The sequence below is a fragment of the Alosa sapidissima genome, chromosome 6 (genome assembly GCF_018492685.1).
Source record: "Alosa sapidissima isolate fAloSap1 chromosome 6, fAloSap1.pri, whole genome shotgun sequence".
Taxonomy (NCBI): Eukaryota; Metazoa; Chordata; class Actinopteri; order Clupeiformes; family Clupeidae; genus Alosa; species Alosa sapidissima.
This window is the reverse complement of record NC_055962.1, coordinates 12,989,459-13,003,340: the sequence shown is the minus strand read 5'-3', so window position 1 is coordinate 13,003,340 and position 13,882 is coordinate 12,989,459. Positions and strand designations below refer to the sequence as shown.

The window sequence follows — 13,882 nt, the reverse complement described above, 5'->3', positions numbered from 1 at the left end:
CTATCAAACACAATCATCTTGTTTTACAAGATGAGCTACATCAATTTCAGATTTGCATGTGTTTATTGTGTGATTTAACATGTTTATTTAAAAAAATATATAGCCGATCACCGTGTAGCGCTTGAGAATGGGAATTATGAGTAGAATTGTGGGACTCGCTCTAAAATAGAATGGAATTACATCAACAGTGAAAGCGAAAGTGTTGAACTCGCAGCATCTGCAGTGGTCCACGATGACAGCATCCATCCCCCATAGCCTAGGCTATAAAAGAGAGGGAGTGACACAGCACTTCAACAGAACGTACCGTTACTCTGGGAGGAACACATTATAGCGACAATGGTCAAACTGCCGAATTTTACGCGCCGGAGGGCGACTATAGGTAGGTTAATCCTACTTACTATGTCTATATTGACAGACAGACTGACATAAAGGTCAGGACCATACTGTAATGATTCTAGATATTATGCCTTTCGATGGCTTTTCAATAATCTTTTTTGGAATTGATGGTGAATCTGTGTTGTTAAAGGTAGCCTACCTATATTTTAGCTCGCCAATCAATACCATACTATTCCATGAATCGGTGTAGACTGACTGATTGTTAATGGCTCGATCCATGCCTGTTTTTCAGAGTCAGATCTGTGTAGGCTACAGATTTATTTATTTTAGGGGGGCGGGGGGGCACCAGAGGACCTGGCAAAATGGGATTAGAATATAATCTAATCTAATTAATGATTGGAAAGTGTTCATGCATACCTTTCCAAGCGATTAATAAGGCGCATTTTCTATTCAAGTCAGTTCATTATTTTGCTTTATTTGAAAACACATATATGTTATGTTATGTTGGGTTATAGGTTAGGTTGATCAACATTGCTTATCAACTTTAACATTGTTTGTTATGAGATAACAAAAATCCTCATGTCAACCAATAGCACGTGTTTTTACGCAGTTATTTGTTTGTTATTACGCAGGCTATTAGCCTAATACTAGAATACTCTGTTTTACCCATGCCTATCATTAGGTTAAATTAATTTGTTGTTTTGTTTAACGAATGACTTAGTCGTTCAAAAAGTTCTCTTCCATTTACCTTTGCGTAAATTGAGTACCGGCGGGATTGAGTCCATTCCCTTCTATTCCATTTACCTTTGCGTAAATTGAGTACCGGCGGGATTGAGTCCACTTCCTACTAGCACATCACACAGCTCCATCAAGTGATAGGCTACAGTAGGCTACTACCATATGTGATACCCGATACTCCCCAATGGGTAGTGCGTGGTAATCCCGAGACTCTATTTTATAACGTAGGCGGCGTCCATACGGATATTAAGTCATGGGTTATTGGTGCAAAATAGAATATATGTAGTGTGCGCTTCGCGTTTCCATAACTATAGTCTACATGTCGTTTGCAGACGTTACAGAGAACGCAGAAGCGGCCTGCAGTCAAGTGGCTAAAAAAGCTGCGAATGATGGGAAGAAGTTCAAACCCAAGATCAAACTTCCGTTCAAAGGTCTCCGAGGAACCAAAACTGGGGTGTGTGACATAGACGCTGTTCCAGAAACAGGTGCATTATTCTGTTTATTACGCTGCCTTTTCCTTATGTGCCAAAACACCTATTTAATATTTCATATAATTGTTTTTTAATACTCAGATGTTGGATTTTGTATTTAATCGACTTGATATGTGTACAGTTCCGGTGGTGGTCCTGAGCTTTGAGGAGAACTTGCATCGGAACCATCTGGCTGAAGCCGGCCGGCAGCTAATAGCGAGGGAAAATGCAATCTTCGGTTTGGGCACTGATCAAGACTCGGTCGATGTCGATGGGAGAGCCAAAGAGATAGACCAACTTCAGATGGATTACGAGATGCTCCAGGTGCGTCAGTGGATGGTTATACATGAAACGTTCGGGGACAAGCCCGGTGAGAAGCATCTGACAGAATTACGCAGCGCCGTGATCTCGATACTGCAGGAGGACGAACAGGACACACACTGGCTAGAACCTGAGGGACAACAAGTACCGGACTGGCGGCCGAGGCAGTGTCTGTTGAACCATAACAACCTCCTCGAGAAGATCGTGGACGCGCGGATCAATAAAGCGGAGGATGAAGAAAAGGGCACAGACAAATTGTCCACGGCCCTGAAGAAACAGGTGTGTAAGATTGGAAAGAGGGTACAATCAGATCTACTAAAAGTCGTGAAGGACGTAAAACACTGTTACCCCGATGAGCTAGAGATCTGTAAAATCTACGCCCGCTTGTATCACCAAGCCTTCTCCAGGCGCCTGCGGGAGTTCGCCCAGACCAGCTTGGATGTGGAGGACTGCACCTATCTGCTTCTCTGGACCAACAGCTACTATCCTACGTGAGTGGGAGCAAGCTTAGCTGTGTGTGTGTGTGTGTGTGACCAACAACACTTTCAATAAAAGTGTAAACGGGGTTTGTTTGTTTGAAAGGGTGTGGCAGAAATGCATCAAAATTAGATTAGATTGCTTTGGAATAATAGAACTCTAAAGGATTTTCTGGCACAAGTTAACTCAGTCATCTCGTTGCTTTGATTTAATTAAGTTATATGTAGTGTTAGGTTTAGTATAAATGTTTTAAACATGTTGAGACCTTGAATTTCCCCTCGGGATCAATAAAGTATCTATCTATCTATCTATCTATCTATCTATCACACAATAGTAATTGTCTGAGTTACTTTGAGTCAGCAGTTGTTTTTAGAGTGTACTAAACTGCAAACCAAACCATTACATTGGTGTGTTTCAGGGATGTGTTGAAGCACAAGGAACTAAAGGAGCACCTAGACAGTGACTCTCTGGGGCCATTGCTCTCAGAGGACGACATCAAGCCTTTAGAGGAGCAGTATCTGTCATACAAAGAGGTAAAAATGCAGCTCTGAAAACAATCCTAGAAATTCCACAGTCACATAGAATGTGGTTCTACCAGAATGAAATCTATTCCAGATCCATTCTAGAAGCATCTGTGTTGTGTTACTGTGTTCTTTGAGCACTTAATCATAGTTGTTTTCGTCAGTGATAATACACAAGTGTGTCACACATGTCGTTTTCGAGTGTGGGAATATTCCCCTTTTTTTAACACTGAGAGTAGTAGTCGTCGAAAGAAATCACAATATCATTGTTTGCTCTGAAAATGACATCATGGTTTGCACCACTACTTCCTGGTGGATACTAGTCTCCCCCTGACTATTTTCCCATCACTGTTCACAAATAACAGCTGTATGTCACATAGTGTGTCGTTAAGCATGCTCCTCCAGATTTCAGCAGGTTGGCTTGTCTAGTACCAAGCGACTGCGTCTGTTCCAAACAGCCTTTCCTGTTTTGGCATCATTTATAATAACATGTTTAAACTTGTGCCATGGCTTCTTGCAGGCTACAGTGAGAGACTGGCTCACCAACGCCCTGAGGACTGAGGAGGAGAGGTGGATCCGTGGGGACTGGCCAGAGCAAATAGACGGATACTATGTTAGCCATTTAGCTATCGACATCATTGGGGTCAGTCTGCAATCTATGTCTATTCCCTAATGCTCACTGCACTCAGATTAGTGTTTGATTGAAGAGGTCTGCAGCACATTCATAGATCAGTGCTGGGCAATATTTGTAACATCCATAACGCCAATAAAATGTGATGGTATGGTATGATGTGAATGATTACATGAAATTTGAGCATTTGCTAATTTTGGCTGAATAATGTACATGAGAAAAAATGCGCAAAAAATGAATGTTATCATTCACATCATACAAATGCCAAGGCATTTCACTGGCGTTATAAAGGTGACAAAAAGTAAATTTTCCGTGGAATTGCCCTGTTATATCAAAAGCATCTCTACTTCCAGGTATTAGCATGGATTAAGCGTGTTTTTACGTTGTCAGGAGAGACAAAATAATCTTTTTAGATGGAGTCTGCCGGTGTCCATTGGATGTTTACTATTGAGTATTGAGGCTGTGTGTGTGTGTGTGTCTGTGTCTGTGAGGCCATTGGATTACTCTTTCAGTGTAGTGTATGTCACACAGTGGTAGCTGCTGTTGCTCTGTAACCGTGGCATGCCTCTTATGTAAAAATGGTGCCGCACACCCTGGCTCCATATGCTAAGTCTTTACTCAACAAAATACGTTTCGGCCTAAAAGGCCTTCATCAGATTTTTCGGCCTTATAGGAAACATATTTTGTTGAGTAAAGACGTGGCATATGGAGCCAGAGTGTGCAGCACTTCTTTACCATTTGAACTTTCTACCAGTGGCTAGCATCTCCCTAGAAAACAGTTGGTGTGCGTTACAAATAACTTTCATGCCTCTTACTTTATGTAACCTGTACCCCCATAATCTACCCTGGCAGTTGGCGACTCCACTTGCTCAAGAGGCCCTGACTATTTTGGGAGACGACGTGAAAGTCCAGAGGCTGCAGTGCCCGCTGGAAAGCTTCTTAGTAAGGTGCAGTACAGCCAGTATTCAAATCAAAGTTATAACAGGGTCCCTGTTGCAGTCCCTGCACTTCCTGATACAATTCAATTCTGACCATACAAACATTAGTCATCCAAGTCAACAAGACTTGGAATGTAATCTGTAATGGCCTGATATTGTGAACAGGTCACAAAATATGAACAGTGTTTTTTTTCCCATTCCTTCAGCTACAAGAAGGCTTTAGAGGATTTTTCAAAAGGACGCCGCGAGACTTCAAGAGCAGTTATAAAGGCTAATCTTGTCAGCATTGAGCAGTTCAGGTGAGAATGAGAGAATCAACACAGTTATAAGTACAACTGATATAATTTAACTATTAATGTCCCAACTGACTTGTAATATTAACATCCTATGTGATTTTTAACACCCATGTTCTGAAGATAGGAAAAAGTACTACACACACACACACACACACACACACACACACACACACACACACACACACACACATGCATACTGCAAAATGAATAGTTTGCTCCCAAATATATCTTTAAGCTAGTAGTTATTAAGCTGTCATGTACGGTTTTTCACAGGGAGTTTGTGGAAAAAAAGGAGAAGCTTTTTAAAGAGCAGACCAGGACCACTTGCTTGTCTATACTGGCCAAACTCAAGGACTACTGCCACTCGTACTTCTTGTGTCCGATACTCAAGGAGCTGAAGGTTGGTTAAAATCACTCTCTACCCCTTCCCTACACACCAAGGAAAGGTCAATATCTATCCAGTTATGTCCTCCAATGTTTTTCATGTATACAGCATATATTTATAGATTAGATCAGTGCCTTTAGAATAATATGTTATGTGGCCTCATGAGTCACAGGATCATATGGATGTGAACCCCCGCCTGTTGAATACTTTGATTTTAGTCACTGAAGCACTAGCACTTGACAGCTGTTAAATAAAAGTTCATAATGAAATACTCTGAGTCATTGTACAGTGTCATCACATATGAATGCCGTTTTCTTCTACAGGTGCACTGTGGTAATATTTGGACGAACTCTTGGTTTTCGGCAAAGCAAGGGGTTCCAAACGAACTGGTGGGGATCCTGGAAGGACAAAGCTACGAGTTCAGGGACCTCAAGCCTATCTGCAGAGAGGTATGTGTCACATTCAAGTGGCTGTATTGATTTGTATAATTTGTCTGCAAACATTCAAGAATAATAGGTCTTTCATGTGGCCACAGCCCTGTGTAGAGGAGCGAGAGAGAGAGAGAGAGAGAGAGAGAGAGAGAGAGAGAGAGAGAGAGAAAGATAAGGGTAACATTAAAACAATTCACTTACAGCACATGGCTAAAAATAAATAAAGGCAAAGAGAGTCTGTTAAAACTGTGGAAAGGCTTATCACGTTCCGACACCCTTCCCTTGCAAAAGTCAACCACACACGTTTATCATTTACTGTAAACTCCAGTTTTGTGCAATGTGGTTCTTTGCTAAGCTTAATGTATCGGTAAACCACATACTTTTGGACCAGGGACTGCACAGAGATCTGTAAATAAGAGGAATGATTTCCTCTACGTCACAAACAGTCACAAACTTGTTACCCATTATACCTTATACAGTTAGGTCTGGTCAAACTATACATTTCTGATTGGACCAGATTCTGATTCTGTTTCGGATTCGGATGTGTATTTGTTAATGTATGTTTCTGGTTGTGTGTGCATGTGTGTGTGTCTCTCTCTCTCTCTCTCTCTCTCTCTCTCTCTCTCTGTGTGTCTGTGTGTGTGTGTGTGTGCTCAGGAGCTACTGGGACAGCTCCACTTTGAAGTGATCACGTATTATGTGAAGAAGCTACTTAAAAGGAAGATGAAGCTGAAGGACCGTGAACAGCAGGAAGCTGCTGCTACGCTGCTGTGTGAGGACAGCAAAAAACTCAACACACTGTTTATTGACATGGTAAACACACACACACACAAACACACACACACACACACACACACACACACACACACACACACACACACACACACAGCCAGGCACAACATTATTTCATTTAGCTGGGTCCTTATCTTACTATGCACTGCCCACTTTAGGAATGGGAAATGACCATGGGTGGATTTTCGTCATGGCAGGAAATAACATGGATGATGATAATACCGGACAGTTGGTTTTAACGTTTAGTTGTTTGCATGTTTTAATAACATATTGAAAAAAATAGGCTGAAATGCTCATTAGTCATTTATCAACATGATTGGTGTGTTTACAGTAATGCCATTATGCCAACTGTAATGCTATTTTTTTCATAAAGCACATTAAAGACACCGGCAGTTGTACAAATTGCTTAACAAAAAGAAAAAAATAATCAGTTAAAATGAAACAAAAAGGTCAAAATATAACAATAAATAAAAGTAAAACTAAAAGGTAAAAACGTATAAAATGACAAAAAATAAAAGCTAAACCAATAAGATCAAAAGAAAAGGGCAAAAAATGCCACTTATACTGATTTACAGTAAAAGCTAGGGAGTAAAAATATTTAAAAGGATGTCAATGCTACTTTTACAGGGCTCTAAGAACAGCTGGCTGGACAAGGTCGTGTGTGAGTTGGCGGAGGTGGTCAGACTGCAGGACCCAGGAGCCATCCAGCTGGAGATCGTTACTCTAGCCAGAGAGCACCCTGACCTCAGGTAGGCCCCTTTCTATACTGCAATCCACAAAGGAACACTGACCTAACTTGAGGGTGACAAATAACAGAGCAGTCCTCAATTCTATTCCAATAATTTTTTTGTCAAAATCAGGAAAATGGCTTCTCACTGTCCCTTTGCTGTCTATTCAGTGTGGACTAAAACATGTTGTGTTTATACACAATCCTTGCACTCGAATAGGAAGCAAAAAAAGAGGCTTGGGGGAGCATTTTATAATTTCAGTCAGTCAACAAGTTGCCTCCGTAATTTGTCATTTCTGTAATTTGATTGGCTGTGGAGCTCAAATAGGAACGACTTTTCATCAGAATCTCTGGCTGTACCATACAGTGAGCTAAAATGAATGTGTCGGAAATGGAGCAAAGCTTCATGCTCATGTAATGGCTAGGGCTTGTATAGGGATCATTTGTTTACACAAATCAGGGCTGAGTTGACTATTTGCTTACTTGGAAAAAAAACCTCGCCCTAAGCAGCCTGGTAGCCTAGGAAACCTGCATAATATGCTATCCCATAATATATGTGCTATGGGGTGACATGACATCACCAACTGGTGTTTTGTTTGCTGAATTTAATTTTGAATATAATTTTAAAATACAATTAAAATGACTTTTGTATTTTAAAAATGTCAACTTTATAACTGTGCACCTTGTCAAATCACCTTACCATATTGTGAATATGAAAAGGTAACCGAGGACACTTAAAGGTGTGTCTGGAAGGTATGGTTGTCAGTGGTCTGGACATTTTGTATTTTTCTGGAGCCTCTCCAAATCATTTCATTGCAGGGAAAACCCAGGGCTTTATGAACTTCTGTTCTGGCACTTCAGCTCAGTGGAACTATCAGAATGTGGTTTTTCCTTTCATTGTTAATGTTGCCTAAAAATGTATTCTGATAGAACAATCTTTCGACATTGTTAGACTATCAGTCATCATGCGACCCTGAAATGGAACCACAAACTATTACAATTAATCTACAGAAAGCTGGTGGGAAAATGTTTCTTCCCCCTGTGTTGTTGTTACAGTTTAATGACCTGATAATTTTTCTTCACAACCCTGAAACCGGATGCCTTCCATGGCTCGCTCTTGATTGACTGCTTTGTTTTGGCTTTGGGTTTCTGGATGGATGATGAAGCAGGGTTGTTCAGCTTGGCTGACCTTTATTGGGGTCCTGGGATGATGAAAACAAAGAAAACTAGACGGAAATCTAATCAGCACTATCTGCTTAATGTCAGGGGATGATAAATATAATGTCAGGGGATGATATAATGCTAAATTGAACGTTGTATTACCCTGGAAAGATCCACACTATGACCTTTGACCTTCTATCTGTATTGAATAAAGTATTAAATAAAGTACAACAGAAGCACACAAGTGAGCTGCACCTTCTTATCATCTCAGGGATCAGCTCTGCCTGTGAAGTATCAGTAAAGCTCTACCTCTAGTCGGGAACACCATTCGGTTCATGCTGTAACATAGCCACAAAATGTCTGCCCCTCTTGGGAGTGAAAAAATAGGCTGTCATTGTTAATTTAGAGCCTCTGGGTTTGGTCTAGAGGTGTTCTGAACTGAAAGAGAACCCAATCCTTCATGGGTGTGGACAGCTGGAGTGGGAGGTAACAGTGTCTGGTCAGTGACATTGAAGTATCATCTTCTCAGTGTAGCTCTGATGCTTGTCATTGTCTTATGGTTATTTCCTGTTGAGAAGTACGGTCACAAATATGTGGTTAGAATGTTCGCGAACTGAGGTTTTTTCACTATGATGCGACAATTACCCACAGAGATTTTTCCCATAAACTGTATAAAGAACACTGAAACTATAGAATTTTGCGTAGCACTCTAGAAGGAGCCAGGAAAAGAATTCACTCCTCAACAGGTTAAGAAGTTTCAGGTGTGGTCCTTGATTGCAGTCTGTCATAATCCTCTAGCTGTCTGCTCAGCGTGTGCGCTCAACATAAAATCTTGCACACAGTTTTTGCACAGTCCTCGCTCTTCAAATGTGAAAACAGTGTTTTAGACAGATGCTATTCTGGCCAATCAGCACATCTTTCAGGAGCACAGGGCGCAGATGTATAATATCTATTATTATATAATCAGCCGTGGCCCACTGGTTAGCACTCTGGACTTGTAACCGGAGGATTGCCGGTTCGAGCCCCGACCAGTGGGCCGCGGCTGAAGTGCCCTTGAGCAAGGCACCTAACCCCTCACTGCTCCCCGAGCGCCGCCGTTGTAGCAGGCAGCTCACTGCGCCGGGATTAGTGTGTGCTTCACCTCACTGTGTGCTGTTTGTGTTTCACTAATTCACCGATTGGGTTAAATTCAGAGACCAAATTTCCCTCACGGGAAATTTTATTTATTTGCTACTTGCTAGATTGACAAACGTATAATATAGGCCTACATTTAATAAGTGTTCAAAATCAATCTATGGGATTGGGGTTGGTTGGTGCAGCCAAGCTCGTCCAGGGCGGGCACAGATGGTTTCCAGGATGGGCCTGGCCCCTCAAAGCCCCCCCATGACGCCGGGACTGCTGGAAGCTAGTTGATAACCTTTGCCTGACCGCTTTGGGTATTTTTTGGTTTTCATCTGTTCCTTTTTTCATCTGGAAGTTATAGGCTCTTTCATGTGGTTTGGCACCAATAGGTAGGACAGGTAACCTAGGAAACCAAAAGACAAGCATGCCTTCCTGGTGTGCCAGGAAGGCATGCGTGTCGATATGCTGACTTGCTCAAGCCTGCTCTAATGCAGATGGGAAATTGCTGGAAAGAACTGTATGATGCACAGTTCCCGCGTATTAGTCAAGAGAGAGGCTCCCCCCCCCCCCCCCCCCCCATTGGCTTCCTCTTATTGTATTCATGGTAGTAATACCTTGAGTAAGATGGAAATGCATAATTAACACTGTGCCCTCCAGAATTATTGGCACCCTTATTTAATGAGTGGGAAAAGGCTGAGGAAAATCCCCATTTACCGAACGTTATGTTTACTCAGCAAATTCCTGTCAAGGAAATACAAAATTTCCACACGAGTCCATTGCCTCAAGAAAAAAATGTTAAGGGGTGAAAAATAATCGGAGTGATGGGTCAAAAAATAATAGTTTTTTAAAGGGGAACTTGGCAACTATTTCAACTTAATAAACCCGTTTAGAAATCATTTGGATGGTTAAATGACCTGTTCCGGTGAAAATGGTGACTTTCCCTGCTGCGCCTAGCGTCCCCAGGCGGAAAACCAACCTTGCAACATTGAGACTACCGTCCCGGAAAGAGAAGTGAGAAACAAGAAACTCGTTTTAAATCGTGTTTCTTACCTTGTAACATCCACATAGTTCTGCCAAACTTATGCTAACAGTTCGCTAGCTTGTAAACAAATCCATGTGCTTTATCATTACCTTTTCACACAGTTTGAAATAGCATAATGTGCAATTTCTCCAGCAGAGGGGGAAATCCTGCCAAGTTTCCCTTTAAGTGGGTACACATTGTTGGGTAGTTAGTGAGGTTTCCCCTTTACTGTAAAGCACTTTGGGTGCCTAGATAAAGCACTATATAAAATGCAAGTTGTTGTTATTGTTGTTATGGTTATGGATTTAGCAGACGCCTTTGTCCAAAGCTTTGTTCAGTGTGTTAGTAATTTGTGTAAACCCCCTTTGCCAACAGAACAATACTGAGTGTTCTCTTGTAATAAATGAGATGATTGAGACCACAGAAGAAGGGATTTGATTATTTTTCACTATTGCTCAATGCTGAATCGCTCTGGATCTTGGATCTCGGAGTCCTGGATCTTCTGTTGTGTCTTTTTAAGATCATCACATATCATGTTGTAAACAGAATCCTTTTTATGGCTAAATATGAGAGTTAATATTGTGCCAAATCAGATGGTTCATTTATGAGTGACTTGGTAAATGTGCATTCATGTATGTCATTATCATAAATATTTGATGTATAGTTTTTAATGGGAACCTTGATTTAGGTGATATTATATTACTGGCACTCAGAAAATGCTGGCTTCCTTTTCAAAGCATTGTTTCCTGGCAATTAATCGTGAATTATTGAGTGAAATTAATATTTTGTCTAAATCATCAAATCATAATTTTATCAAATTAGTAAATCTCCCTCTCCCGCTGTCTCTCTTTCTCTTTCTCTCTCTCTCTCCCTGTCCATCTTTCAGTGAGAAGCACATCCTTGCATTGTTGTATCTGAAAGCCCACCTCACGAACACGGATATTCGCCGGATTCGGGAGAGCCTGTCGGAGAACCGAGGCACCTTGAGCAAGAGACCCGCTCCAGTTTTCTTCACCAAGGTTCCTGTCAAGTAGTTGGAGAAAAGCAGGCCACGCCTCAGCCTTACTATGTGATTTACTCACTTCTAGTCTAGTACCTAGAAAGGCTAATGATTTGATAAATAAACAGATGTTTATTTCAGTTAGCTACTGGAGATAATAACCTGTTGGTACTGTGTAGACTGTTAATGACTAAGGGGATGTAACATTGAAATTTGGTGTTTCGACAAAGCTTGGTCACTTTGTCAAGTATTTGACTCAAAAACCAGGGTCAATTTATGTCCCCATATCAACATCAGGTATTAAAATCCATGGAACCATGTCCTATGGCATGACACAGGAATATCTATAAGCACATCATTAGTGATCATGGGTAACATACCACTTAAACTCTACAAATCCTTCAACAGCTGAAACGTTTAATGTGGAGAATGTGGAGACATAACTCTCCAATTGTGTTATATGGCCATTAATAAATGGAGACGCTCAACTCTTGTTAAACATTAAATCGTTCCTTGAAGAGTTACAGAAGATAGCCTGTAGCAGACTATCCCAAAGCCTTGAAGACAGTTCAGCTATTTCAGTTTATACCATTGAGTGCATTATTTGCTGAAATTCTCCTCACAATTTCACAGCAATTCGTACAATCTGCACAACTTCCAACTTATCAGGACAGGGAGATATGATATTGGTTTACATCTAGCTACACTACTAGCCGTAGAAATGGACCAGGCACTAATCAAACATACAGGATGCAGTGAGACTAACAACAAGGAAACTTTGTTTCCTTAGACATTATGGAGTGGGGTTTCCGTATCAATCTCCTGACCATAATGGTGACTCACTACTCAAGAGACTTCAGGTGGAAAAGCCTCTTACCGCCTGTCAGGAGAGTTGGGCTCTTCCCAGAAGCAGGGAGATTTGTGTACGTTATTTCCCGACCCCTACTAAAAGCTGGTGCCAGAGATGGATAGTAGATCCCCCCCATCCAGTGTGGAGAAGTAGAATGTTCCTAATTTACTGCAAAGGTCCCTTCTAACTTTTCTCCCACATGGTCCGGGAATTCTCCACGCAGGAAGATGCTTGTTTATTCCCTGTTTCTGTTTGAGTGGTCATGGTCAATTGGTGGGTACTGCAGTTTCCTTGTCAGTCAGTGAAATGCTGTTCTGCGAGGCACAGACTAGTCTCCACCAAACTCAGTTACAGAAGAGTGATTTCTTCTCTGTTTTGGAAGTTTGTGTGTGGCTGTTGTAAGGTATTTAAAGCAATTAAAGTAAAAAAAAAAGAAGTTGTTTTTCTTACACCTTCTTTTTTTCTGCGTAGCTGAAACACAACTCCTGCAGCATGCTTAATTATGTGACATCCTGAATAATTCACTGGCGGTGCAATTGAAATGGTCTGTCTTGGTTGTTATGACGACAGGCGCTTGTACCGGACAGATTGCCCAGTCGGTGGGGTAGACATTCTCGCGAACATGAATTGATGGCGGAGAGAGACGCGGTCCCGAAACACTGCTCTCCACTTCGCTGCTGTCTCAACTTCTTTCAACTCCCATCTGCTCTTAGAAATTTACGGAGATAAGCTAAATTCAAATACTTAATACAAAATACAAATAGGGATTTATTATTTATATCCAGTGTACTGTATAAAGTATGTTCAGATAAGTTCATATTTACATATCTTAACTATGATATGCATGCATATGCAGAGTTAAATAAATGCCTTTGACTTACAGTTTTATAGACTTTTTAACTAAAGGTATTTGCTTAGTGGATTCTCTGTAAGCTGTTTTGTGTGGACTCCACTGTTGTATATTTTAATTTGAATGGCTGAGTTCTTCAGACCAGTTACTGCCTCAGATAGCCTAATCAAGCTTACTCAGTAAGATTCACTTATTTCCGCAAAATGACATAACTTATTATACTGTAGTATATTGTAGTAAATAATAATATACTATGATAGGCTCAGCGTATGTGATTCACAGATGATTTATCATGTGCTTTGAGGAGAGAGAGACTTGAGAATACACATTACACATGAGAATACCCCCAACCCCCCCCCCCCCCCCCCACACACACACACACACACACACACACACACAGACACACACACACAGAATAAGGGATAGAAAAAGGGAGAAAGGACCTCTTTATCCACATAACAAACACACTTTATATGCACATGGGACTGAATGACTCTAGCCGTGTCATGAGCATGTGTCGTCTCACACACATCACGTACAGTCATTGTGATTATGACATCATAATGGACAGCAGGGGATCACAAGTGACAGGGTTCTGACAAAGTCTGCTTATCGAGGGGGTTGAGGCAGAGTTATCAAGGATCTTTGTTCCCAAGCACCCACTTCACATGGCTCTGTGCCATGGGTGTGAGTCAGGCCATTCTTTGTTTCTATATCTGACTCAAGGGAATTCAGACCTTGCATGTGATATATGCTGTCTAATTTTTTGTTACGAATTGTTATTGTTAACCATAATAGTCCCATTTTAGGTGCTT

At 41.2% G+C, this 13,882-nt stretch overlaps 1 protein-coding gene across 1 annotated transcript; it reads left to right on the top strand.

The window, feature by feature from the left end:
* Window positions 1-236: 236 nt before the first annotated feature.
* tnfaip2a (tumor necrosis factor, alpha-induced protein 2a) lies at window positions 237-13,412 on the top strand. Its single transcript, XM_042095713.1, has 12 exons — window positions 237-379; window positions 1,407-1,559; window positions 1,687-2,356; window positions 2,761-2,875; window positions 3,384-3,506; window positions 4,347-4,441; window positions 4,639-4,731; window positions 5,002-5,128; window positions 5,437-5,562; window positions 6,202-6,357; window positions 6,964-7,085; window positions 11,254-13,412. The coding sequence occupies exons 1-12, from the start codon at window positions 337-339 to the stop codon at window positions 11,399-11,401; spliced, it is 1,971 nt and encodes a 656-aa protein (XP_041951647.1). The 5' UTR covers window positions 237-336; the 3' UTR covers window positions 11,402-13,412.
* The last annotated feature ends 470 nt before the right edge of the window (window positions 13,413-13,882 follow it).

Coding starts and splice junctions, on each gene's coding strand:
- tnfaip2a (XM_042095713.1), top strand. CDS start 337: ATGGTCAAACTGCCGAATTTTACGCGCCGGAGGGCGACTATAG. Junction 4,442..4,638: donor CTGGAAAGCTTCTTAGTAAG/GTGCAGTACAGC, acceptor CCATTCCTTCAG/CTACAAGAAGGCTTTAGAGG. Junction 6,358..6,963: donor ACACACTGTTTATTGACATG/GTAAACACACAC, acceptor CTACTTTTACAG/GGCTCTAAGAACAGCTGGCT.